The following is a 23,958-nucleotide window of genomic DNA, read 5'->3' as shown; positions in this document are numbered from 1 at the left end:
CCCGGCTTTAATGCGAGGCTGTGATCGCATCCAGGCTTCATTCCAGCTCCGGTGCCAATTAGTGCCGGTTCCCCGGGCACCGCTGAATAGGGCAGCAGGGTGCGGGGCAGGATGCCCGGGGCGGCTTCCAACCCCCCTCTGAGCTCCTCCAAACTCATCACCCCAGTGAGCCACCCCCAAGCCCCCCACCAGGGAGGCTCCAAAGCCCCCCAAAGGGGACTGAGGACCCCAAATATCTGAACCCAGCATGGTGGAGATGGTTTGGGGGTGGCTTTTGGGGTGGGGTGTTACGGGGGGGGTGCTGCTGGAGGGTGTTTTGGGAGGATGTTGTAGGGAGATGATATAAGGGGGATGTTGAGGGGGGGGTTGGGGGGTGCTATAGGGGAGGTGTTATGGGGGGACGCTGTGGGGAGATGTTAGAGAAGATACTTTAGGGGGTCAGGGATGTTTTGGGGGACACTACAGAGGCATTTGGGGGGGCTGTCGGGATAATTCAGGGGTTCTCAGTGTTTTGGGGATACTCGAGGGAATTCTAGGGATTCTCAGGGGGTTGATTCAGGGGTGCTCGGGGGGTGACTCAAGGGTGCTCGGGGGGCTACATTTGGGATGTTTAGGTGGGAACATGGGGCAGTCACACCCCCCCTCCCCCCACCTGCCCACCTTGGGACTCGAACCCTCGATCTCAGAGCCTCGTGGGGGCGGGCGGTGGGGCGGGGGCGGGGCATGCGCCGGAAGTGGCGCCGGGGTTGAAGGCGGCGGCTGCGGGCGGGAGCGGCGGTTGGTGGGGCCGGGGGCGGGGGGAAGGGCAGGGGGGGCCCAGGGGCGAGGGGAGGGGGTGCGGGGCGGGGATGGGGGTGCAGGGGGGTATGGGAGTGCGGGGGGGACAAGGGTGCAGGGGGGGTGGGGGTGCGGGGGGATGGGGTGCACGGGAGGACGGGGTGCAGAGGAAGGATGGGGTGCAGGGGGGATAGGGGTGCGGGGGGATGGGGGTGCAGGGGTGGGGCTGCAGGGGGGATGGGGTGCAAGGGGTATGGGGGTGCAGGGGAGGATTGGGGTGCAGGGGTATGAGAGTGCAGGGGGTCGGGGGTACGGGGGTGCAGGGGAGGGATGGGGTGCGGGGGGGATGGGGCTGCAGGGGGGGATAGGGGTGCAAGGGGGATGGGGGTGCAGGGGGGATGGGGGTGCAGGGGAGGATTGGGGTGCAGGGGGATGGGGGTGCAGGGGGGGTGGGGGTGCGGGGGGATGGGGTGCAGGGGGGGACGGGGGTGCAGGGGGGGTGGGGGTGCAGGGGGACGGTGGTGCAGGGGGTGGGGCTGCAGGGGGGATGGGGTGCAGGGGAGGATTGGGGTGCAGGGGATGGGGGTGCAGGGGGCTGGGGTGCAGGGGGGGTGGGGGTGCAGGGGGATGGGGGTGCAGGGGGATGGGGTGCAGGGGGGGTGGGGGTGCAGGGGGATGGGGGTGCGGGGGGATGGGGGTGCAGTGGGATGGGGGTGCAGGGGGGGATGGGGGTGCGGGGGGATGGGGGTGCAGTGGGATGGGGGTGCAGGGGGAGTGGGGGTGCGGGGGGATGGGGTGCACGGGAGGACGGGGTGCAGGGGAAGGATGGGGTGCAGGGGGGATAGGGGTGCGGGGGGATGGGGGTGCAGGGGTGGGGCTGCAGGGGGGATGGGGTGCAAGGGGTATGGGGGTGCAGGGGAGGATTGGGGTGCAGGGGTATGAGAGTGCAGGGGGTCGGGGGTACGGGGGTGCAGGGGAGGGATGGGGTGCGGGGGGGATGGGGCTGCAGGGGGGGATAGGGGTGCAAGGGGGATGGGGGTGCAGGGGGGATGGGGGTGCAGGGGAGGATTGGGGTGCAGGGGGATGGGGGTGCAGGGGGGGGTGGGGGTGCGGGGGGATGGGGTGCAGGGGGGGGACGGGGGTGCAGGGGGGGTGGGGGTGCAGGGGGACGGTGGTGCAGGGGGTGGGGCTGCAGGGGGGATGGGGTGCAGGGGAGGATTGGGGTGCAGGGGATGGGGGTGCAGGGGGCTGGGGTGCAGGGGGGGATGGGGTGCAGGGGGATGGGGGTGCAGTGGGATGGGGGTGCAGGGGGGGGTGGGGGTGCGGGGGGATGGGGTGCACGGGAGGACGGGGTGCAGGGGAAGGATGGGGTGCAGGGGGGATAGGGGTGCGGGGGGATGGGGGTGCAGGGGGGATGGGGGTGCAGGGGGATGGGGGTGCAGGGAGGATGAGGGTGCAGGGAGTCGGGGGTACAGGGGGGGGACGGGGGTGCAGGGGGGATGGGGTGTGGGGGGGATGGGGGTGGGGTGAGGGGGGGCCTTTGGGCTTCAGCGAGGGGGGAGGGGTTGGAGGGGTTTGGGGTCAGAGGCCTCCTGGGGCTGCAGAGGGTGAGCAGAGTGTGAGCAGTGAGCTGGGGGGCTCTGAGCAGGGGAGGCAGCGGGGGGCTGCTGGTAGGGAAGGTGAAATGGGGGTGCAGAGGGGGTCTGGGGGGTAGTCTGCCATGCATATGGGGAGTCCACCAGCGTGGGGCCTGCCTGCAGGCCTGCCCTGGGCACCCCTGGGTTGGGCTAACTGCAACTGGGAGGAGAGCTGGGCCTGGGACAGCAGGGGTGTGGGGGCTGGTCAGGGTGCCTGGGGAGGTGCTGGTCAGGGTGCCTGGGGAGGGTGTCTGGGGGGGTGCTGGTCAGGGTGCCTGGGGGGGTGCTGGTCAGGGCGCCTGGGGGGTGCCTGGGGGGGTGCTGGTCAGGGTGCCTGGGGGGTGTCTGGGGGGGTGCTGGTCAGGGTGCCTGGGGGGTGCTGGTCAGGGTGCCTGGGGGGTGTCTGGGGGGGTGCTGGTCAGGGTGCCTGGGGGGTGTCTGGGGGGGTGCTGGTCAGGGTGCCTGGGGGGTGTCTGGGGGGGTGCTGGTCAGGGTGCCTGGGGAGTGCCTGGGGGGGTGCTGGTCAGGGTGCCTGGGGGGTGACTGGGGGAGGAGTGCTGGTCAGGGGGTAGGGGGGTGACACTCACCTCTGCCCCATGCCTAGGGCTCTGCCATGGTGCACTGGGTGCTGCCCCCTCCCAAGGAGCTCCCCGGGGGCCATGGGGGCAGGGCCCCGCGGCACAGCTGCCAGGAGCTGGCTGAGAGGAGCCTGAGCATGGCCCCAGTGGGTGTCTGGGTGGAGAGAGGCTCAGGGGAGCTGGAGCAGAGCTTGGCCTTTGTGAGTGCTGCTGGGGGGTCCTGGGGGCCTGCTGGGCTCGAGGGTCGTGCCAGGGTGGCCTTAGCCCCCAGCTGTGCCAGCAAAGCCCAGGGGAGCTGGGAATGAGCTGCTGGGCCACAGGCAGCCAGGGGCACTGCTGCTGAGAAGAATTTCTCTGGTTCCACACTCCCAGCCCAAGCCAGCACAGCTCAGCTGCTGGGGGGTGCAGGAGGGGAGCTTGGGGCACAGCAGCCAGCACTGCAGTGAGGTTGAGCTGGTGAGGATGGCAGCTTTGGGAGAGCCTGTGGGGCCCTGGCCTGGGCTGAGCCCCAGCAGGGTGGGCAGCAGGGGCAGGGAGGGGATTCTGCCCCTCTGCTCTGCTCTGCTCACCCCCCCTGCAGGGCTGGGGCAGCTCTGGAGCCCTCAGCACAGCACAGGCAGGGAGCTGGGGCAGCAGGGCCAGAGGAGGCCACAGCAGTGCTGGCAGGGCTGGAAGCTAAACCATGTCTCAGCACCACAGCTCTGCCTCTTGCAATCACCTCCGGGGCTGGGGACTCAGCCCCCTCCCAGGGCAGCCTGGGCCAGGCCTTGAGACCTCTTTCAGTAAGAAGTTTCTTCTCATTTCCAGCCTGGTGCAACTTGAAGCTGTTTCCTCTGCTCCTGTCCCTTGGTACCTGGCAGCAGAGCCCAAGCCCCCCCTGGCTCCTTGCAGGGAGCTGCAGAGAGCAAGGAGGTCTCCCTCAGCCTCCTCTCCTCCAGCCTCACCACCCCCAGCTCCCTCAGCTGCTCCTCCCCAGCCCTCTTCTCCACACCCTTCCCCAGCCTCTCAGTGTCCTGGGAGTGAGGACCCCACTTAAAGGGCTGATCAGAAAGCTGGGGCCAGAGCTTGGAGCAGGGCCTGTTGGGCCAGGCCAAGGGGGGATGGTTTGGAAGGCCAAGAGGGAGCTTGAGAGTGGAGAGAAGGAGAAATGGTTGGTGCTGAGGCTGGGGAGAGCCTGGCCCAGGCTGCCCAGAGAGGTGGAGCTGCCCCATGGCTGGCAGCAGGGCAGGGCAGGTTGCTTGGGGCTGGGAGCAGCCTGCTGTGGCTGGGGATGTCCCTGGGGGCTGCAGGGGGCTGCACTGGAGGAGTTTAAGAGGTCCCTTCCCACCCACAGCCTCTTCAGGATTTTGATGGGGTTTAGTATGGTCAGAAGCCACCATGGTGGCCTCAGACCCTGATGTCCCCTTGGCAAAGCCCTGAACTGATTCCCCTCAGGCTGCCTGGGAGGAAGCCAGCAGGCAGGGGAGGTGAGCAGCCTCCTGCCCCCACCTGAGCTTTCCCTCCTGTTCCAGGCCTCTCCTTGGTTTTCTCCACAGCAGGTTTGGAGCTCCAGGACTGGTCCAGAGCCTGACTCTGCTGCACTTTGTTAGGTGCCCGGAGCAGATCTTTGCTGCTGCTTTATCTCAGGGATCTCTGCTTTGAGGGCTGTGCTGGGAGGACCTCAGATACTGGGGGATGAGTTCAGGCCCCAGTGAACTCCTTGAGGGCAGCAGGAGCTCCTGGCCTCCTGAGCTGTCTCATTCCATGTTGTCAGTTGAACCCTGGGATAATCCATGGGAGTGAATCTCCATATCCACACAGCTGGGGGCTGGAGAGTGACCCTGGGAGTGCTGGGGGGCAGCAAGGTCTGCCTGGGGCAGCAATGTGCCCTGGGGGCCAGGAAGGCCAAGGGGGTCCTGGGGAGCATTCAGAGGACCCAGGGAGCTTCTCCTCCCCCTCTGCTCTGCCCTGCTGAGATCTCCCCTGCAAGGTTGCATCCAGCTCTGGGCTGCCCAGCTCAGGAGGGACAGGGATCTGCTGCAGAGAGGCCAAGGCAGGGCTGCAAGGCTGCTGAAGGGACTGCAGCACTGCCTGGGGAGGAGAGGCTGAGAGCCCTGGGGCTGTGCAGGCTGCAGAGGAGAAGGCTGAGAGGGATCTGAGCAATGTCTCTCAAGAGCTGAGGGCTGGGGGTCAGGAGGGAGGGGACAGGGCCAGGCTCTGCTCAGCTGCACCCTGGGCTAGGCCAAGGAGCAAGGGATGAAAAGTGCAGCCCAGGAGGTTGCAGCTCAGCAGGAGGAGGAACTTCTGCCCTGGGAGGCTCCCAGAGGCCTGGAGCAGGCTGCCCAGAGAGGTTGTGGAGTCTCCTTCCCTGGAGCCTTCCCAGCCCTGCCTGGATGTGTTCTGTGTGCCCTGGGCTGGGTTCTGTGCTCCTGCTGTGGCAGCAGGGGGGACTCAAAGATCTCCAGAGGTCCCTTCCAGCCCCTGACCTCCTCTGAGCCTGTGGGAGCTGAGCTCTTGGGGGGCAGCCTGGCTGCTCTGGGTCCTCCTTCACTGGCAGAGGAGCTCTCAGGTGTGGCTGGAGGGGTGTGAAGCCAGCAGAGCTGCTTGAATCTGCTTGGCCATGCCAGGGTCTGGCACTGAATCAACATCTGAGTGCATCCTGCCCCAGAATTGCTGATGAGGAGCTGGAGGGGAGTGTGCCAGGCTCTGGCTGCTGCTGTTCCCTGGGGCTCTGGCTCGGTTTCATCCTCCCCCATGCAGCTTTCTCCCCAGCTCTGCCCTGCTGCCTTGTGCTGCCCTTCAGAGCCAAACACCCTCTGGTTATTTTTAGGTCACTGCTCTGAATCTTTTACCTCAGATGGTAAAAACATGCCCAGGGCTGGAGCCCTGCTCTGCAGGCTGCCCCCTGCCAGGCAGCCAGCCTGGAGCCGTGGAGCTGTTTGCTTGGGAAAGACCTGGAGGCTCACTCAGTCCAATCATCATCTGCCTCTGGCTGCTGCTCAGCCAGGTCCCTCAGCACCACATCCTCACAGCTTTGAAATCCCTCCACAGATGGAGACTCCACCACTGCCCTGGGCAGCCTGGGCCAGGCCTGGAGAACCCTCCAGGGGAAGAAATTCTTCATGGCCAAGCTGAACCTCCCCAGGGGCAGCCTGAGGCCATTGCCTCTTCTCCTGTCCCTTGTTCCCTGGCAGCAGAGCCCAAGCCCCACCTGGCTCCAGCCTCCTTGCAGGGAGCTGCAGAGAGCAAGGAGGTCTCCCTCAGCCTCCTCTCCTCCAGCCTCACCACCCCCAGCTCCCTCAGCTGCTCCTCCCCAGCCCTCTTCTCCACACCCTTCCCCAGCTCCCTTGCCCTTCCCTGGCCCTGCTGCAGCCTCTCCAGCTCCTGCTGGCAGCCAGGAGCCCAGAGCTGAAGGCAGCACTCCAGGGCTGGCCTCAGCAGTGCCCAGCCCAGGGGCACAATCCCTGCCCTGCTCCTGCTGCCCACACCATTGCTGCTCCAGGCCAGGCTGCTGGTGGCCTTCTTGCCCAGCTGGGCACCCCCTGGCTCCTCTCCAGCTGCTGCCACCCAGCACCCCCAGGGCCTTTCCTGCAGGGCACTTTGCAGCCCCTCTGCCCCAGCCTGGAGCCTTGCTGGGGTGGTTGTGAGCCAAGGGCAGGACCCAGCCCTTGGCCTTGTTGAACCTCATCCCCTTGGCCTTGGCTCACCCCTGCAGCCTGCCCAGGTCCCTCTGCAGATCAATGCTCACTCCCAACTCTCTGTGGGTGCTGCTTGCCTGGCTCTTAGGTGCAGGTGTGGGAAGGGAGGATGGAACAAGAACAGAAGCCCTGTGAAATCTGCTTCCCTCTCTGCAGGCTGCAGCCTCCCGTGTGGAGCAGGAGCTGAAGGAGCAGCAGCAGCAGAGGGCAGCCAGGCTGAGACGCTTCCAGGGCCAGGTGCAGCAGAGGGTGAGGCAGCAGCTCTGGGAGAGAAGGAAGCAGCAGCTGCAGGAGTTCTGTGAGGCAGTAAGTCCCTGCTGCATCAGGAGCCCTGTGGGAGGAGCTCCTCCACACCCAGCTGAGCTGAGGGGAAGGTTGAGAAGGGAAAAGGGAAGCTCCTGGTCCCAGCAGACCCCTGGCTGCAGGTGTCCCCTGTGTGCCCCTGGCTCACTCTGCTGCTGAAGGCGTTTCCAGCCCTTTGCCTCCTTATGGAGAGGTCCCTGGGCAGCAACAGAGCAGAGTCCTGGTGGCTTCTGGAGGGCTGCCTGGAGTTGAAGAGCAGCTGAGAGTGATGTTGGTGTCCCCATGGGGAAGCAAAGCTGCTCAGGTCTGCTGTCCCCTGTCCAGCACAGTCCCAAGCCAGGTTGTCTCCACACTCACCTCACCCTGTGTGCTCCTTCCCCTTTGTCCTGCAAACACTGAACAGATCAAACAGCATCTGGGGAGGTCAGAAGGGAAGGTGCTGGGCTGGTTCCAGAGCTTGGAAGGGTGGGAACTGGGGATGCCCTCACAGAACTCTGACAACATCACTCCATGGATGCCATCAGCTCCTTGTGCCCCTCTCAGCCCAAGGAATTGCCACCAAGCTGAGCCAGAGCAGCACTGAGTGATGGTTAGGGAGCAGTGCAAGCAGCAGGAGCTGGGAGTGCTGGGGGACAAGGAGTTGCCCAGCAGCAGCAAGGTGGCCTGGGGGCCAAGAAGGCCAAGGCTGTGCTGGGGGCATGGAGAAGAGTGTGGGCAGCAGCAGGGCAAGGGAGGTTGTGCTGCCCCTCTGGCCTGCCCTGCTGAGGCCACCTCTGGAGCCCTGGGGGCAGTTGTGTGCTGCCCAGCTGCAGAGGGCCAGAGAAGTGCTGGAGAGAGTGCAGGGGAGGCTGGGAAGCTGCTGAGGGGCCTGGAGCAGCTGTGGCAGGAGCAAAGGCTGAGAGGCCTGGGGCTGAGAGCCTGCAGAAGAGCAGCCCCAGAGCAATGCTCAGCAATGCTCAGCAAGAGCTGAAGGGCCCCTGGGGGGCAAGAGGCTGGGGCCAGGCTCTGCTGAGTGGTGGCCAGGGCCAGGCCAAGGGGCAGTGGGCAGAGAGTGGAGGCCAGGAGGTTGGAGGGGAAGAGGAGGAGAAAGTTGTTTGTTGGGAGGCTGCTGGAGGCCTGGAGCAGGCTGCCCAGAGAGGTTGTGGAGTGTCCTGGTGTGGAGAGCTTCCAACCCCCCCTGGGCACTGTGCCCCTGGGCAAGCTGCTGGGGGTGCCCTGCTGGGGCAGGGCCTGGCCTGGGGGAGCTCTGGGGGTCCCTTCCCACCCCCTCCATGCTGGGGTTCAGGGATCCATGGCTTTTTCACCCTGTGTCTGGCAGGCAGAGAGGGAGAGCACTGTGGCCATGCAGTACCCAGGCTCCACACTGTGCCTGGCTGCCAGGAGGGGACCCTGCCTGTGCCAGAGCCATCCTGCAGCCCTCATCTGTGGTCCTGGTGCCTGCACCACCCAGGCACAGCATCAGGAGAAGATGCAGAGTGAGCCTTTCCAACAGCAAGCTGCTGAGGTGAGAAGTTCCCATCCCTGCTTGTTCAGCCATGGTCTGCAGTGGAGGAGAGCCAAGGTTTGTCTTCCACCACACATCCCTGATGATTTCTTTAGTGCTGACTCAAACACAACCCTAAGGTGTCCCTCAGGGGCCCACACTGAGACCAGTGCTGGTTAATGTCTTCATTAACATGGCCACTGGGATTGAGTGACCCCCAGTGTTCAGGCGACACCAAGTTGTGTAGCATGGCTGAGGTACCTGAGGGACAGGATCCATCCATCCACCTGGAGAGGTGGAGCTGTGTGACCCTCCTGAGCTTCAACAAGGCCAAGGGCAAGGTCCTGCAGCTGGCTCAGGACAACCCCAGTGCCAGCCCAGGCTGGGGCTGAGGAGAAGGCCTTGGGGGTGCTGGGGGTGCAGAGCTGGCCAGGAGCCGGCACCCAGCGCTGCCAGCCCAGCCCCAGCCTGGCCTGGGCTGAGCTCCAGCAGGGTGGGCAGCAGGGGCAGGGAGGGGATTCTGCCCCTCTGCTCTGCTCTGCTCACCCCCCCTGCAGGGCTGGGGCAGCTCTGGAGCCCTCAGCACAGCACAGGCAGGGAGCTGGGGCAGCAGGGCCAGAGGAGGCCACAGCAGTGCTGGCAGGGCTGGAAGCCCTCTGCTGGGAGCCAGGCTGAGAGAGTTGGCCTTGGGCAGCCTGCAGAGGAGAAGGCTCCAGGGACACCTTCTGCTGGCCTCCCAGCACCTGAAGCAAGCTGGGGCCAGAGCTTGGAGCAGGGCCTGTTGGGCCAGGCCAAGGGGGGATGGTTTGGAAGGCCAAGAGGGAGCTTGAGAGTGGAGAGAAGGAGAAATGGTTGGTGCTGAGGCTGGGGAGAGCCTGGCCCAGGCTGCCCAGAGAGGTGGAGCTGCCCCATGGCTGGCAGCAGGGCAGGGCAGGTTGGTTGGGGCTGGGAGCAGCCTGCTGTGGCTGGGGATGTCCCTGGGGGTTGCAGGGGGCTGCACTGGATGAGCTTTGGGGGTCCCTTCCCACTCAAACCTGTCTCTATCATTCCCTATATTCCCACTCCTCCCCAGCTCTCATCAGACCCTCACAGGGAGCAGGAAATAGCCTGAGCTAACCCTGCCCGTGCAGGGGGTTGGTCCTGGATGATCTTTCAGGTCTCTTCCAACCCCGACCATTCTGTGCCCCTGGGGTCGGGCTTGCCCCACGCTTGGAATTACAGAGCAGGGGCCGCTGGGTGGCGCTGGGACCGCTAGGTGGCGCTGGTGATGGGCCGCTGGGTGGCGCTGGTGAGGGGCCGCTGGGTGGCGCTGGTGATGGGGCCGCTGGGTACCGCTGGTGAGGGACCGCTAGGTGGCGCTGGCGAGGGGCCGCTGGGTACCGCTGGTGAGGGACCGCTGGGTACCGCTGGTGAGGGACCGCTAGGTGACGCTGGCGAGGGGCCGCTGGGTGGCGCTGGTGATGGACCGCTAGGTGGCGCTGGTGAGGGGCCGCTGGGTGGCGCTGGCGAGGGGCCGCTGGGTGGCGCTGGTGATGGACCGCTAGGTGGCGCTGGTGAGGGGCCGCTGGGTGGCGCTGGCGAGGGGCCGCTAGGTGGCGCTGGCGAGGGGCCGCTGGGTGGCGCTGGTGATGGACCGCTAGGTGGCGCTGGTGAGGGGCCGCTGGGTGGCGCTGGCGAGGGGCCGCTGGGTGCCGCTGGTGATGGACCGCTAGGTGGCGCTGGCTCGGGGCCGCTAGGTGGCGCTGGTGAGGGGCCGCTGGGTGGCGCTGGTGATGGACCGCTAGGTGGCGCTGGTGATGGGCCGCTAGGTGGCGCTGGTGAGGGTCCGCTAGGTGGCGCTGGTGAGGGGCCGCTGGGTGGCGCTGGTGAGGGGCCGCTAGGTGGCGCTGGTGAGGGTCCGCTAGGTGGCGCTGGCTCGGGGCCGCTAGGTGGCGCTGGTGATGGGCCGCTGGGTGGCGCTGGTGAGGGACCGCTGGGTGGCGCTGGGACCGCTAGGTGGCGGTGGTGAGGGACCGCTGGGTGCCGCTGGTGAGGGGCCGCTGGGTGGCGCTGGCGAGGGGCCGCTAGGTGGCGCTGGCGAGGGGCCGCTAGGTGGCGCTGGCTCCTCGCAGCTGGTGTCCTGCCGCGCAGGGGCGCCGCAGCCTTAGGGACTGCCTGGAGCTGCTCTCCAGGGCGGTGCTGCTCCGCCTTTGGCCTGCTCCAAAGCAGGGCTCTCCACCCGGGGCTGCAGGGACCCAGCTGGAGTCTGCCTCGGGCTGGAGAGTCCTTGCTGGCCGGAGCCTGGGCAGGGCAGGCAGGGCGTGGGGCTTGTGGTCTGGGAGCAAGCTGCAGCCGAGCCCTTCGCTGTGCCTGGGCTGGGATTTGAGTGCCTGGGGGCAGTTTGGAAAGGCTCCCGGGGTGCAGGTGGCTTTATAGCTCTTGGTGTTGAGTCACACTCCTGAGAGGAAGCCACATTAGGAGATGGCATCTGTGCAGCTCACCCTCTGTGCATAGCCCTCAGGAGAGCAGCCACTGACCTCCTGCCTTGGCTTTGTCCTCCCTCTGTGGCAGCTCAGCAGAACCATGAAGCAAGCCCGGCTCAGGCTGGCCTCCTGCAGAGCCATGCCCCCAGGACTGCGTCCCCCCAGGCTGCCTGGTGGTGTCTGGAGGCAAGAGGTGAGCTGGGGGTGCCTGGGGGAGGGTCGTAGCAGTGACCTGCACACTCTTCAACTTCTGCTTCCAGTTAGCAAACCCAAAGAGAAACAAACCTGGGCTCTCATGACCCAAAATGGTTGGACAGTGATAGGACAAGAGATGGCCCCAAGCTGCCCCAGGGGAGGTTCAGGTTGGCCATGAGGAACAATTCCTTTCCCTTGAGGGTTGTCCAGGCCTGGCCCAGGCTGCCCAGGGCAGAGGTGCAGTGCCCATCCCTGGAGGGGTGTGGAAGCCCTGGGGCTGTGGTGCTGAGGCCATGGTTTAGCACCAGACTGGCAGAGGTAGATGAGGGTCATTGAGTCCAACCACCAAGGTCTTTTCCAAGCAGACGATTCCATGGTGCCAGGAAGGAGGCTGGCAGTGTGCCAGGGGAGCTGAGGGCCATGGTTCAGTGCTGACCTGGCAGTGCACAATGATTTTGGTGGCCCAAGGGCTCTGCCCCTCTGTTCTTGCTGCCTTTTGGAGCAGGCAGCAGGATTCAGTGGGTGCAGAGAGCTCTGTGTTCAGACCCAGAGCAGGGGACGAGGATTGACCAAAGACTTCAAGGCTGAGGTTGGTATCTGGGTGCTGGGGAGGAGCACAAAGAGCAGCCCTCCCCTCAGGTGCCTTCAGCAGCTCCTTCCCTTCCAGCAGCCCTGGGCTTGGGTGGGTGGCAAAGATCTGGAGAGTTTCCCTCCCCCAAGGCTGGCTTCTGGCGGAGAATTGTTGGCACTCTGTCTGGAAGGAGCCCCCTCAGGAGGTCAGCCCCGGTGCCCCCTCTGGTGCTGCTGCATTCTGTGCTGCTGTTGTCACCCTGGCTTTCAGGAGCAGTTTGTGTGGCAGCTCCCTGCTGCTTGCTTTGCCAGCACCCTGCTTCAGCTGAGGTGCTGGGGCCATGCTGGAGAGCACCAGCAGCAGCCCAGCCTGGTGGTTTGATTTTCCTCTCCCAGAGCCAGGTTCCTGCCTGTCTTGCAGCTCTTCATTCCCATCTCTCTCTGGGGTTCCTGAAGGGTGAGGCAGGTCTGGCTGCTCCCTGGAGCATACCTTTCTCAGAGGGGCTGCTCCTGCGCTTCCTCCTGCGCCTGCCGCCTGATTTATGCTCCAGGAAGTCAGCTCAGCCAGCAGGGCTTGCAGAGAGGCTGCACTCACAGCCTCAGCCTCCTCTTTGTCCCTCTCCTGTGCTCCAGCACCTTCGTGGGAGTCCTCCAGTGCTCAGAGCAAGGTGGAGTGGTTCACCCCATGGCTCCTAGCAGCACAAAGGCCTGGGCATGATTGATGCAGCCACTGCCCCTGCGAGCCAGGGGGCCACAGGAAACAGCCAGGGCTGCGTGGGAGCAGTGAGAAACAAGGCTGGCAGGGAGCTGGGAAGGATCAGAGCCATGCTCCCACCTGAGCTTTGCAGCAGCTCTGTGGGATGCAGGATTTCACAGCTTCCCCTGGCACTTGATTCCAGGAGGAACATCTTGCTGGGGTGCTCTGCTCTCTCTGTTGCCTCAGGCCTGGCCCCTGCTCTCCACAGCCTGCTGGGTGGGCAGAGGTAATCCAGACCCTTCCTTCTTCCAGCAGCAGGTTGGTAGTGAGCTGGCAAGCAGAGCCCACCTGCTTCTGCTTCTGCTTCTGTGTGGGGAGCTCCTCAGCCTGGGTTGGGTCCCAGCTGTCCTCTAGCAGCTCTTTGCTTGCCCAAGCCTGGATGAGGCCCTGTGGAACCAAGGTGTCTGCTGCTGCACTTGGCCTGAGGCCTCTCTCTTCTGTTGCAGGAGGCACTCAGCCCAGCCAAACAGGACTTGCTCTTGGCAGGTTGCTGCTGGTTGCTGTTTATCAGCTGAAGGGCACTTTGCAAGCTGATTTCCTCTTCTTTGCCCCAAGTCAGACAGTTAAGCAGCTCTTGGGGCTGAGTCTTCAGGATCTCCTTTCTCCCTCCTTTGGGCCCTTTCCTGACAGTCTCAACCCCCCCACGTTCCTGGAGATGGCTGCTAGCAGCTCCAGCTCCTGGCAGGAGCCTAAGGCAGGTCCTGCCTGCTGAAAGCCCTCAGCTCCTGGCACTACTCCTACTCCTTCCCAAGGTTCTGCTTCTGTTGGCTCACAGCATCCTGAGCATTGATGCCCAGAAGCAAAGAGCCCTTCTTGGGGTCTGCCCCTGGTGCTAAAGCCTGACCCTGACCTCCTGTGGTCCTCCTGGCACTTGGGTGCTGGCTTTTTTCTGTCCCTTGTGCTCCTCTTGTCTCCTGCAGAGCTCCTTTGCAATCTGACCCTGCTCCACCTCCCCCAGGCAGGGCTGTGGGCACAGGGAGAGCTTGGGGCCTGGCTGGGGCTGCCCCACTCCAAGCTGCTAACTCAGGCCTCTTGTCTGCAGTTTGCTTCTTTTTCCCCTCCTCCTCTGGAGCTGCATTCCCTGAGCAGGGATCCATGGTCCCTGCTCCTCCTCTCTCCCAGGCACTGCTTTTCAGGTCAGAAACATCCAAAGAGTTTCTCTCCAAGCAGATACTGAGATGGTATCACATGGGAATGAGAGTTGATAGGTGGCTGGAGAGGAGCCAGGGGGTGCCCAGCTGGGCAGGAAGGCCACCAGCAGCCTGGCCTGGAGCAGCAATGGTGTGGGCAGCAGGAGCAGGGCAGGGATTGTGCCCCTGGGCTGGGCACTGCTGAGGCCAGCCCTGGAGTGCTGCCTTCAGCTCTGGGCTCCTGGCTGCCAGCAGGAGCTGGAGAGGCTGCAGCAGGGCCAGGGAAGGGCAAGGAAGCTGGGGAAGGGTGTGGAGAAGAGGGCTGGGGAGGAGCAGCTGAGGGAGCTGGGGGTGGTGAGGCTGGAGGAGAGGAGGCTGAGGGAGACCTCCTTGCTCTCTGCAGCTCCCTGCAAGGAGGCTGGAGCCAGGTGGGGCTTGGGCTCTGCTCCCAGGGAACAAGGGACAGGAGAAGAGGCAATGGCCTCAGGTTGCCCCAGGGGAGGTTCAGCTTGGCCAGGAGGAACAATTTCTTCCCCTGGAGGGTTCTCAAGGCCTGGCCCAGGCTGCCCAGGGCAGAGGTGGAGTCCCCATCCTGGAGGGGTCTCAAAGCTGGTGCTGAGGGCTGTGCCATGGTGGTGCTGGGCTCATGGTTGGGCTCCATGATCTCCAAGATCTTTTCCAACCAACCAATGTCTCTCCATCACCTCCCTGCTCTGCCAGGTGACCTTCCTCACCCAGCAGCATGGCCCCAGGAGGGCAGCACCCACAATCTTCTCCCCAGAGCTGCTGGGGTTTATTCTGCAGCTTCTTTTCCTTCTCCCTCCAGGCCTTCAGAGCAACCCTGGAGAGCAGCAGCAGCTCTGCCCAGCATCCCTTGGGGCACCACAGCAGCTCTCCCTTGCTGGGTAGCTGCCACAGCAGGCAGATGGAATCATTCCAGTGCTTCTCAAACAAGTCCATGTTCAGACCAGCTCTGCTACCCTCCATCCTTCCAGCCCCTTGAGGGATCCCTGGCCTACCCCTCTGTCCTCCTGCTGATCCATCCTCTGCCAGCAGTGCTCCTTTTCCCTTCCCAGCCTGCTCAGGGGACAGCAAGGGGAAAAACTCCTGGCTCTGGGCTTGCTTCTGGCACTTGGAGCTTCCAGTTTGTAGGAAACAATCTGCTGCCTCTCACAACATTGCTCACTGGCTCTGGGGAGCCTGCCAGGGATCCACCACCCCCAGCTCCCCCTCCCTGCAAAGCAGCTCCTGGAGAGGTCTTCTCCTTCCCTTCCCTTCCCCCCCTCCACCACCTCTGTCCCACTGCCAGGATGTGCTCAGGAGTGACCTGAATTTGGGTGTCCTGATTCCTGTGCCACATGCAGCAGCACAGGGCAGGGGGAAGCTGCTGGCAAGCAGCTCCAAGCAGAAGCAGCTGGCAGTGCTGGGGGCCAAGGAGTTGCCCAGCAGCAGCAAGGTGGCCTGGGGGCCAAGAAGGCCAAGGCTGTGCTGGGGGCATGGAGAAGAGTGTGGGCAGCAGCAGGGCAAGGGAGGTTGTGCTGCCCCTCTGGCCTGCCCTGCTGAGGCCACCTCTGGAGCCCTGGGGGCAGTTGTGTGCTGCCCAGCTGCAGAGGGCCAGAGAAGTGCTGGAGAGAGTGCAGGGGAGGCTGGGAAGCTGCTGAGGGGCCTGGAGCAGCTCTGGCAGGAGCAAAGGCTGAGAGGCCTGGGGCTGAGAGGCTGCAGAAGAGCAGCCCCAGAGCAATGCTCAGCAATGCTCAGCAAGAGCTGAAGGGCCCCTGGGGGGCAAGAGGCTGGGGCCAGGCTCTGCTGAGTGGTGGCCAGGGCCAGGCCCACGGGCAGTGGGCAGAGAGTGGAGGCCAGGAGGTTGGAGGGGAAGAGGAGGAGAAAGTTGTTTGTTGGGAGGGTGCTGGAGGCCTGGAGCAGGCTGCCCAGAGAGGTTGTGGAGTGTCCTTCTGTGCTGTCAGTCAAAACCCACCTGGATGATCCCCAGAGGTCTCTTCCAACCCCTGTCACTGTGGTGCTGCTCAGCAGATCTCAGCTGGCTTGATGGAGGAAGCCCCCTGGGGTCCAAGGAGCCTGGATTTGCCCTTGGCACCTGAGCAGCCCTGTTTGAGTTCCACTTCTCCACCCTTCTGCAGAGCCCAGAGCCTTGTGAGACCCCTGCAGAAGGTGAGGGCAAGGAGCTGCTTCTGGCAGGCCACCAGGATCCCCCAGCTGAGCTGCAGGAGCAGGGCCCAGCCCTGCCTGGGGCCGAGCCAGAGGATGACTTCTACATCAAAGTCGAGTTTCTAAAGGTGAGCTTGGCACAGGGCTGGGCAGCTGCTGCCCAGGGCTGCAGGAGGTTGGGCTCTGGGCTGCTGGTGGTGCAGGGCAGCTGCCCCCAGCCTTGGTCACTGCTGTGAGCGGCTGGAGAGCAGCATCCCAGAGCAGATTGGCAGCTCCCCCTCTGCTGCTCTGCCCTTGCAGCTGGGGCTGCAGGAGAGGATTTATTTGTGCCTGCCTTGTGACCCCCTGGCTGAAACCTGAGAGCTGGGCAGCTCCACAGCCTGTGCCCACTGCCCTGCCTGCAGCCAGGGGACAGAGCTGTAGGGAGGTGATTGATCCCTGGGCTGGGCACTGCTGAGGCCAGCCCTGGAGTGCTGCCTTCAGCTCTGGGCTCCTGGCTGCCAGCAGGAGCTGGAGAGGCTGAGCAGGGCCAGGGAAGGGCAAGGAAGCTGGGGAAGGGTGTGGAGAAGAGGGCTGGGGAGGAGCAGCTGAGGGAGCTGGGGGTGGTGAGGCTGGAGGAGAGGAGGCTGAGGGAGACCTCCTTGCCCTCTGCAGCTCCCTGCAAGGAGGCTGGAGCCAGGTGGGGCTTGGGCTCTGCTCCCAGGGAACAAGGGACAGGAGAAGAGGAATTGGCCTTTGGGATGTGCTGCCCAGGGAGGTGGTGGAGTCCCTGTCCCTGGAGGGGTTCAGGAGGGGATTGGATGTGGCCCTTGGAGCATGGTTTGGCTGTCAGGAGGTGTTGGGTGACAGCTTGGACTTGATGATCTTTGAGGTCTTTTCTAACCTTGTTGATTCTATGATCCTGTGACAGGAGGAAATGGCCTCAGGTTGCCCCAGGGGAGGTTTAGGTTGGCCATGAGGAACAATTTCTTCTCTTGAAGAGTTGTCTTGGCCTGGCCCAGGCTGCCCAGGGCAGAGGTGCAGTCCCCAGCCCTGGAGGGGTTCCAGAGCCCTGGAGCTGTGGTGCTGAGGGGCAGTCTTGGCAGAGTTGGAGAAGGGCTGGCCTGGGTGATCTGAGAGGGCTTCCACCCAAACAGTTGTTTGATTCTTTGATCAAATCAGCTGCAGACCTCCTCCAAACTCTGCTGCCTCTGGCTGTGGCACTCCCAAGGCTCAGGCTGCTGGAACACCTCCCTTGGAGGCAGGGGGATCCTTCTGCCTGGCAGCACCCAGCTGATGGCTCACGGGTCCCAGAGCCTGGCAGCACCCAGCTGATGAGTTTATCGATCCCGCTTTTGTTTGCAGGCCGCCTCGGGGGGTGGGACCGTCCCTGATTGCCTGCAGTTAGCAAACACTTGGCCGCGGCGGCAGCCTCTGCCCAGCCTCGGCTGAGCCCAGCCCGGAGCAGCAAACCTGCTCGGCAGCCCCGCAGCAGGGGCAGGGAGGTGGAGAGGTCTGCTCTGAGGCTTTGGCTGGGAGCTCCCTGGATGCTCTTGGCGTTTGCATTGCTGTTTGCATCATTGTTTGGTGTTCTCCTGCTTCAGGACCTTCCTGGTGGGAGCTCTGGGGAGGGGGGGGTAGGAATCCCTGCTCAAAGCAGCCCCAAAGCTCCTCCAGGGGGGTCTTTAGAAGTGGTTTGGCAAAGCTCTGGTGCCCAGGTTCATGAGTGGAGATGTCACTTGTGTCTGTGCTGTCTGCAGCCAGAATGTGGAGGATCCCATGTGGAGGACCCCAGGGATCCTGTGCAGAGGCCTCTCCTGCAGCAAGGAGTCTTTAGATGAGGGGAGGTTAGAACCCTGCCCACGACGATGCTGATGCCACCCTCTGGCCTTCTCTTCCAGTTGTGTGATGGCTCAGTGAGGGACTCCAGCTCACCTGAACCCCCCCAGAAGCCCCACACCCATTGCCACACTCCTCTTGTGCTCTGGGCTGGTGTAGACCAAGAGGAATCCAAGAAGCAGGTTTGTCCACTGGAGCCAAGCCCTCACTGCTCCCCCTCCTGCAGGAGGGGATGCTGCTGCTAAGGAGCCTCACTAGCAGCTCTCATGCACGAAGCAGCTGTGAAGTGAGCTGTTTGGTGGTGTCTCAGGCTCTTTGGAAGTCCATCATGACTGTAAGTGCAACCATCCTGGGCTCCTTCCTCAAGCCCTGGGGTGTGAGTGAGGGCTGGAGGAGGAGCAGGCTCCCCTTTGCCTGGCACAACAAGGCCCTGACTGCTGCAGTGCAGGGAGAGGCTGCCAGGAATGCTTCAGACAGAGGAGCAAAACCTACTGCATGTGAGGCTGGGGATGTAAAGGTCCCACCCTGGCAGCAGCTCCCAGGAGGGTGCCTTCCAGGCCTGCTGCTGAGTGCCTGATTCCCCAGGCTCAGGCTGATCCAGGGGGATGCTGGGCAGGTGAGCACCTCCCTTGTGCTCAGCTTTCCTGCAGCTCCCAGTGCTGAGCCCCAGGGTTTGCAGGGAATTGCTGCTGTGCACTTTTCCATCAGGCTGATCAGAGCAGTTCCTGGACAGTGTGACAGGCAGCTGGGGCTCCTCAGCCTGCTCTTTCCCTTGGCACTTCCCCTGTGTCCCTCAGGTTTTATCTCCTTGGCTCTGATCCACCCCAGATAACACTTTACAGCTCCTTCTTCCTCATGGGTTTTTTCCACCCTGCTTTCAGCCTGGGTGATCTCTCCTGCTCCTGTAGCTGCTCTGGCCAAGGTGGCCAAACTCAGCCCCAGAGCTCTTGGTGTTGGTGAGGACAGAGCTACACCTGCAGCCCTCTGCCTGGCTGTGTGCAGACTGGTGCCACACAGATGGCAGCTTCGGGGGGCAGCTTGGCTCAGGAGGTTTCCTCACTCTTGCTGCAGTGGTGGAGTTGAGCCCAAGCCCAGACACTCAGCCTCTTCAGGTGTGGGACTTGTTCCCTGCAGGGCTCTGGGGTTTGCCCCAGCCATGGTTTTCCCACCTCTGTGGTTGTCCTGCATGTTGCTGGGGCCAGCTTGGTCTTGTAGCTCCATTTGCTTTGGCAGATCCAGGGTCCAGTGAAGCACCAGTCCCTAGGTGGAACTTGTAGGGCACTGTGGGCTGAGGTAGGAAGCAGCTTTTTTACCACCAGGAAAGCAGGAGTCAGGAGTTTGCCAGGGGGCAGAGCTTCCATCCATGGGGAAGGCTGTCCCCAAAGGCCTGCAGGGACAGGAGCAGAGGCAATGGTTTGGGCTGAGAGCAGAGCAGATTGAGATTGGAGGTGAGGAACAAGTTCTGCAGCAGGAGGCTGCTGGAAGGCTGCAGCAGGCTGCCCAGGGAGGTGGTTGAGGCTCCAGGCCTGGAGCTATTGCAGGTGAGGCTGGAGAGGGCTCTGGGCAGCCTGCTGCAGGGGGGATGTCCCTGCTGCCTGCAGGGGCTGGGCTGGGTGAGCTGTGGAGGTCCTCTCCAGCCCAGCCCAAGCTGTGACTCAGTCCAGCTGAGGAGTGCTGCTCTTCAGCTTTGAGGTGTCTTGGTCCTCCTCTCCTGGCAAACCATCTCCAGCTTCCCAGCCCTGGGGGATGTGAGCAGGAGGTGTTTGAGCATCTCCTGGGGAAGGAGGGATGTCTGTAGAGATCAGCCAGGGTGCCAGTCCCAGCTGCCTCTGAGGGCTGCCTCCTCTTGCCCGCAGTGCCGGCGCCAGCAGCTGCGGCACCGCAGCCTCCTGATGAGCATCGAGCGGCAGCAGGTGAGGCAGCAGCAGAGGCAGCAGCAGAGGCAGAGGAGAGTCACTCAGTGAGTACCTGTGGGGCTCAGTGCCCAGTCTGCTCACCCTGGGGGGGGATTTGTTCAACCAACCCCCCAGGAGGAACCCTTGGGACACGTCACAGCCTTCAGAGCTGCTTCCCTGCCCTACCTTGAGCCCTTGTGCAGCCTGGGCAGGAGCTGGGAGCCGGAGCCCTGGGAGCGAAGTGGCTCCTGGAAGCCATCCAAGCTCCTGTGCTACTGGTTTGGAAACTTGGGTGAGAGGTCACATTGTCCTTGTCACTAAACTGATCTTATCTCTGGGCTTTTTGATATCAAACCCTTCACCCTGGAAGCTGTAAATGTATAAATGTGTAAAATGAGTTCTTGCTGTTCTCACCTCCTGCCTGTCAGGGGGTTCTGGAGGAGCTCTGCCACTTCTCCCCAAGATGGGAAAGAGGCTTTGGATTATTTTCCTCTCTGCCCTGCTTGGAGACAAAGTGATGGAGCTCCAGCACCATCCTGGTGGGAACAGCTCAGGCAGGATTTTCATGGCTGCTGTGGGGAGAGAAGTTGCCCAGACTGAAGGGGAGCTGCTCCAAGCCCCAGTCCTGACATTTAACTTGGCACTCAGGAGCCCTGGAGACCTTTCCCTGCCCTGCCAGCGCTGGCGAGGCCCCAGGGACTGCTGAGCTGCTGCACCATCCCTTTATTGCATGTTTATGTTATCCCCAGCTGCCAGGGTGCTGCTGGAGCTGCTGGTGCCTGGGAGCAGAGGCAGGAGAAGGGCTGGTTGGTAATTACTTGGTGTAAAAGCCTTGTCCTGGTTTCTATAGCCCAGGGTTTATGGTGGGGTTGTTAAAGGCTCCTGGGCCACTCCACTGAAAATACCTCTGGAGGGCAGAAGCTGAGGGGAGCAGCTTGGCTCCCTCTGGGGTTTGATCTCCTCAAAGGAGCCACATCCAAAATGTCCTCTTTGAGGATGCTTTCTCCTCCTGGTTTCCACCCAGCCTTGGTTTGATGTTGTGGTTTCCAAGTGCCTCTTGGCAGCCATCAGCCCACTGCGAGTCAGCAGCTGTTGGCCAAGGGGACACAAGGGGCCTGGGGTGTGACACAGCCCAGACACCACTGAAGGGACACCTGGGAACCTTGAGGAAAGGTGGCACCAAGCTGGGTGGCTGTGTTGAGCTGCTGGAGGGTTGGAGGCTCTGCAGAGGGACCTGGGCAGGCTGCAGGGGTGAGCCAAGGCCAAGGGGATGAGGTTCAACAAGGCCAAGGGCTGGGTCCTGCCCTTGGCTCACAACCACCCCAGCAAGGCTCCAGGCTGGGGCAGAGGGGCTGCAAAGTGCCCAGCAGGAAAGGCCCTGGGGGGGCTGGGTGGCAGCAGCTGGAGAGGAGCCAGGGGGTGCCCAGCTGGGCAAGAAGGCCACCAGCAGCCTGGGCTGGAGCAGCAATGGTGTGGGCAGCAGGAGCAGGGCAGGGATTGTGCCCCTGGGCTGGGCACTGCTGAGGCCAGCCCTGGAGTGCTGCCTTCAGCTCTGGGCTCCTGGCTGCCAGCAGGAGCTGGAGAGGCTGCAGCAGGGCCAGGGAAGGGCAAGGAAGCTGGGGAAGGGTGTGGAGAAGAGGGCTGGGGAGGAGCAGCTGAGGGAGCTGGGGGTGGTGAGGCTGGAGGAGAGGAGGCTGAGGGAGACCTCCTTGCTCTCTGCAGCTCCCTGCAAGGAGGCTGGAGCCAGGTGGGGTTGGGCTCTGCTGCCAGGTACCAAGGGACAGGAGAAGAGGCAATGGCCTCAGGCTGCCCCAGGGGAGGTTCAGGTTGGACATGAGGAAGAACTTTTTTCCCCTTGAGAGTTGTCCAGGCCTGGCCCAGGCTGCCCAGGGCAGAGGTGGAGTCTCCATCCCTGGAGGTGTTGCCAAGGGGCAGAGCTGTGGTGCTGAGGCCATGGCTCAGCCTCAGCCTTGGGAGGTTACAGAAGGGTTGGACTTGATCTCAGAATAATTTCAGTTGGAGAAGACCTTTACAGTTCTATGCAGCCAAGGGAGATTTGGTTCCAGATGCCTCTCAAAGTTTATTGTGAAGTAGCTGTGGGATCCTTGGAGCTTTTCTGCCGTGCTCCAGCCAGGTTCCTCTCCCCATCCTGCAGCTGCCATAACCAGAAGTCAGGAGTGGGGAAGCTGAGCTGCTGAGCTTTGCTGTTGGATCTGAAAGAGCTCAGGGACCACCCTTGGTCTTGGAAGGGCAGAGGAGCAGCTCCTGTGGGTGCACTTCCTACCAGGAGCGTGTCTGACTGTGATGTGGGAGGGAAGTGGATGGTGAGGGCCACAGGAGTGAGGAGAGTGGAGGCTGAGGGCAGGAGAACCTTCACAGGCTGGTGGCTGCATACAGGGGAAAGGAAGGAGGTTTGGGAAGCATTTTTGTCCATTTCATGCTTCAGTCTGCAAGAAAATTGATGCTGTGGTGAGCAGCTGGTGGCAGCCTTTGGGTGAAGCAGCAGCATCTGGATCCCCTTGGCCTCAGCCTACAGCCTGGGGTGGTGAAGCTCCTCCAAGCATCTCTGTGCCCACAGGATTAAGAGCAAGAGGGAGAAGCAGCGCTGGATGGAGGAGCAGAGGCTGATGGAGATGGCTGAGCAGAGAGAGCTGTCCCCAGGTGAGGCCTCTGAAAGCTTGGCCCAGCTTGAACTGGAGGAGAGGAGAGTGGAGAAGGCTGAGGGGAAGGAGCAGCGGCACAAAGAGCGCCTGAGGTACAGCCTCGCCCCCTCCCCCTCTGCAGGGCCAGCCCTTGGTGGCAGAGCTGAACAGCTTCTCCCTCCCAGGTACCTTGAAGCTCTGAGAGCCCAGCTGAGGGAGAAGATCAAACTGTGTCACATTGACCTGCCCCCCCTGTGCTCCTGTGGCTCCAGCTTCTGGGACTCCCACCCAGACTCCTGTGCCAACAACTGCATCTTCTACAGGAACCACAAAGGTAGGAGCTGCTGCAGGGGAGGCACCTGGGGCTGGGTCCCTGCTTGGACAGGGAGGAAGCAAACCTGAGGAGATGTCCCCATGGCCCTGGACCACTGTGCTGAGACATTCCAACAACAAGTCAGGAGCTCCTCTGCTTGTTGCTCGCCCAGCCTCTCCCTCTGGCCCTTCTGGTGGCTTCGTGGCAAAGCAGCAGCCTGGAGAGTGTCTTAAGGCAGTGGTGGAGAGCCCTGAGGAGAGGGTTGGGCTTGATGCATCTTAAAGGTCTTTCCCAGCCCAAATTATCCCAGGAGTCTGAAACAGGCTCCTTAGGGGCACAGAAATACTGAATCTTCTCTCAGGTCTGGTCTTTTCCAGCCTGAGTGATTCCATCATGCTGCTGGCAGGCCCCATGAGGGGGGTGGGAATGGTCCTTGTTGGGTGGTGGAGTGCTCTGTCCTGAGCACAGCTTGGCTCAACTCCTGCGAGTCAGCTTTCAGGGGAAGACAACAGCTCGTGGGGGGCTTTATAGCAGACCTTTGGACAAGCAGGTGGGAGTCCACCAGCACCTCTCTGTGCCCTGAAGCCTCCCTCCTCTCTCCCTGCTTTACACTAAACCATTGAACCCAGCCCCAGTTCGGGGCCCTCAGTGACACTCATGCCCCTAATGCCCCATCCGTGTCCCCTCCTGCCCAGCCTACCGCCGTGCCCTGCGCTCCCTCCTCTCCTCCTGCGAGCCCCAGGGGAGGAGCTCCTGTGCCCAGCTGCTGCTGCGGGACCTGGCTGCTGCCTGCGGGAAGCGTCCGGGAGGGGCTGGCCGCCTGCCCTCCTCCCCTCCTCTACCTCAGCCGTTGGTGTAAGGGGGGAGCAGGGCCGGGCCGTGTCCTGTCTGCTCCTGCCTGGCCTCCCTCCATCCTGCAGGATCATCCCCTTGCTGCTCAGCTCCGAGCTGCACCGCTCCTGCTCCTGCTCCGTGCCTGTGCTCGGGGGGGAGGAGCCCTTTGCTCTGCGGGGCTGGTGGCAGGCAGGCAGCTGGGCTTTGGGTGCTGAGCTGAGGAATAAACTTTTCCAGGGCTGTTTGTGTCATCTGGAGTGTGAGAGGAGGAGGGATGAGGTGCTCAGGGTCAATAGTTAGAGGGTTTGAACCTCTTCCTTCCCCCTCCCTTCTTTCGAGTCACGACCCGGAGCCAGGTTTTTATTACTCCTTCACTTTCTCCTGGGTGAGGACTTCTCCTCCAGTAGCATCCACCCAGCTCTGCCCCTGGCCCCTGCTCCCGCAGCCTTCCTCTGCTCTGGGAGGGAGCTTTTTTTATTGGGAAAACCCTGGATGGTAATCTCGGGGCGAGTTCCCTCCCCCGCTCCGCAGGGCTGCCTGGCCCAGGAGCTCCAGCAGCCCCGGTCGCTGCGCCTGGGCGGTGGCTGCCCCCTGCTCACCTCTCTCACCCTCCCACCACCAATATTAACCGCGGCAGGAAGGGCGGGCGGCCGAGCGTGCCCGATGATCCCCGCTCCCTCCCTTCGCATCCCGCTGGGCACTGAGCACAGCCGCGACCCCG

General features: G+C 63.1%; 1 protein-coding gene across 4 annotated transcripts; it reads left to right on the top strand.

Moving 5' to 3' along the window:
* The first annotated feature begins 721 nt into the window (after positions 1–721).
* Positions 722–23,477, top strand: CCDC15 (coiled-coil domain containing 15). Of its 4 annotated transcripts, none has more exons than XM_068167209.1 (11): positions 722–777; positions 3,019–3,192; positions 6,826–6,975; positions 8,291–8,476; positions 11,006–11,110; positions 15,708–15,863; positions 17,616–17,735; positions 19,410–19,513; positions 22,027–22,203; positions 22,276–22,424; positions 23,099–23,477. In XM_068167209.1, exons 2-11 carry the CDS (start codon positions 3,028–3,030, stop codon positions 23,260–23,262), a joined length of 1,476 nt encoding a protein of 491 aa, XP_068023310.1. In that variant the 5' UTR covers positions 722–777; positions 3,019–3,027; the 3' UTR covers positions 23,263–23,477. The 4 variants fall into 4 exon arrangements, with proteins under 4 accessions (XP_068023310.1, XP_068023309.1, XP_068023311.1 ...); XM_068167208.1 differs by having other exon boundaries at positions 8,291–8,533; XM_068167210.1 differs by lacking the exon at positions 17,616–17,735 and having other exon boundaries at positions 8,291–8,533.
* Positions 23,478–23,958: the final 481 nt, after the last annotated feature.

The sequence above is a fragment of the Melanerpes formicivorus genome, unplaced genomic scaffold, assembly GCF_026170545.1.
Source record: "Melanerpes formicivorus ecotype bairdi unplaced genomic scaffold, bMelFor1.0.p_v2 SCAF_114, whole genome shotgun sequence".
NCBI classification, from domain to species: Eukaryota; Metazoa; Chordata; class Aves; order Piciformes; family Picidae; genus Melanerpes; species Melanerpes formicivorus.
This window is presented reverse-complemented; position numbering and strand designations above follow the sequence as displayed.

Coding starts and splice junctions, on each gene's coding strand:
- CCDC15 (XM_068167208.1), top strand. CDS start 3,028: ATGGTGCACTGGGTGCTGCCCCCTCCCAAGGAGCTCCCCGGGGGCCAT. Junction 3,193..6,825: donor TGGAGCAGAGCTTGGCCTTT/GTGAGTGCTGCT, acceptor CCCTCTCTGCAG/GCTGCAGCCTCCCGTGTGGA. Junction 8,534..11,005: donor TGCAGTGGAGGAGAGCCAAG/GTTTGTCTTCCA, acceptor CCTCTGTGGCAG/CTCAGCAGAACCATGAAGCA.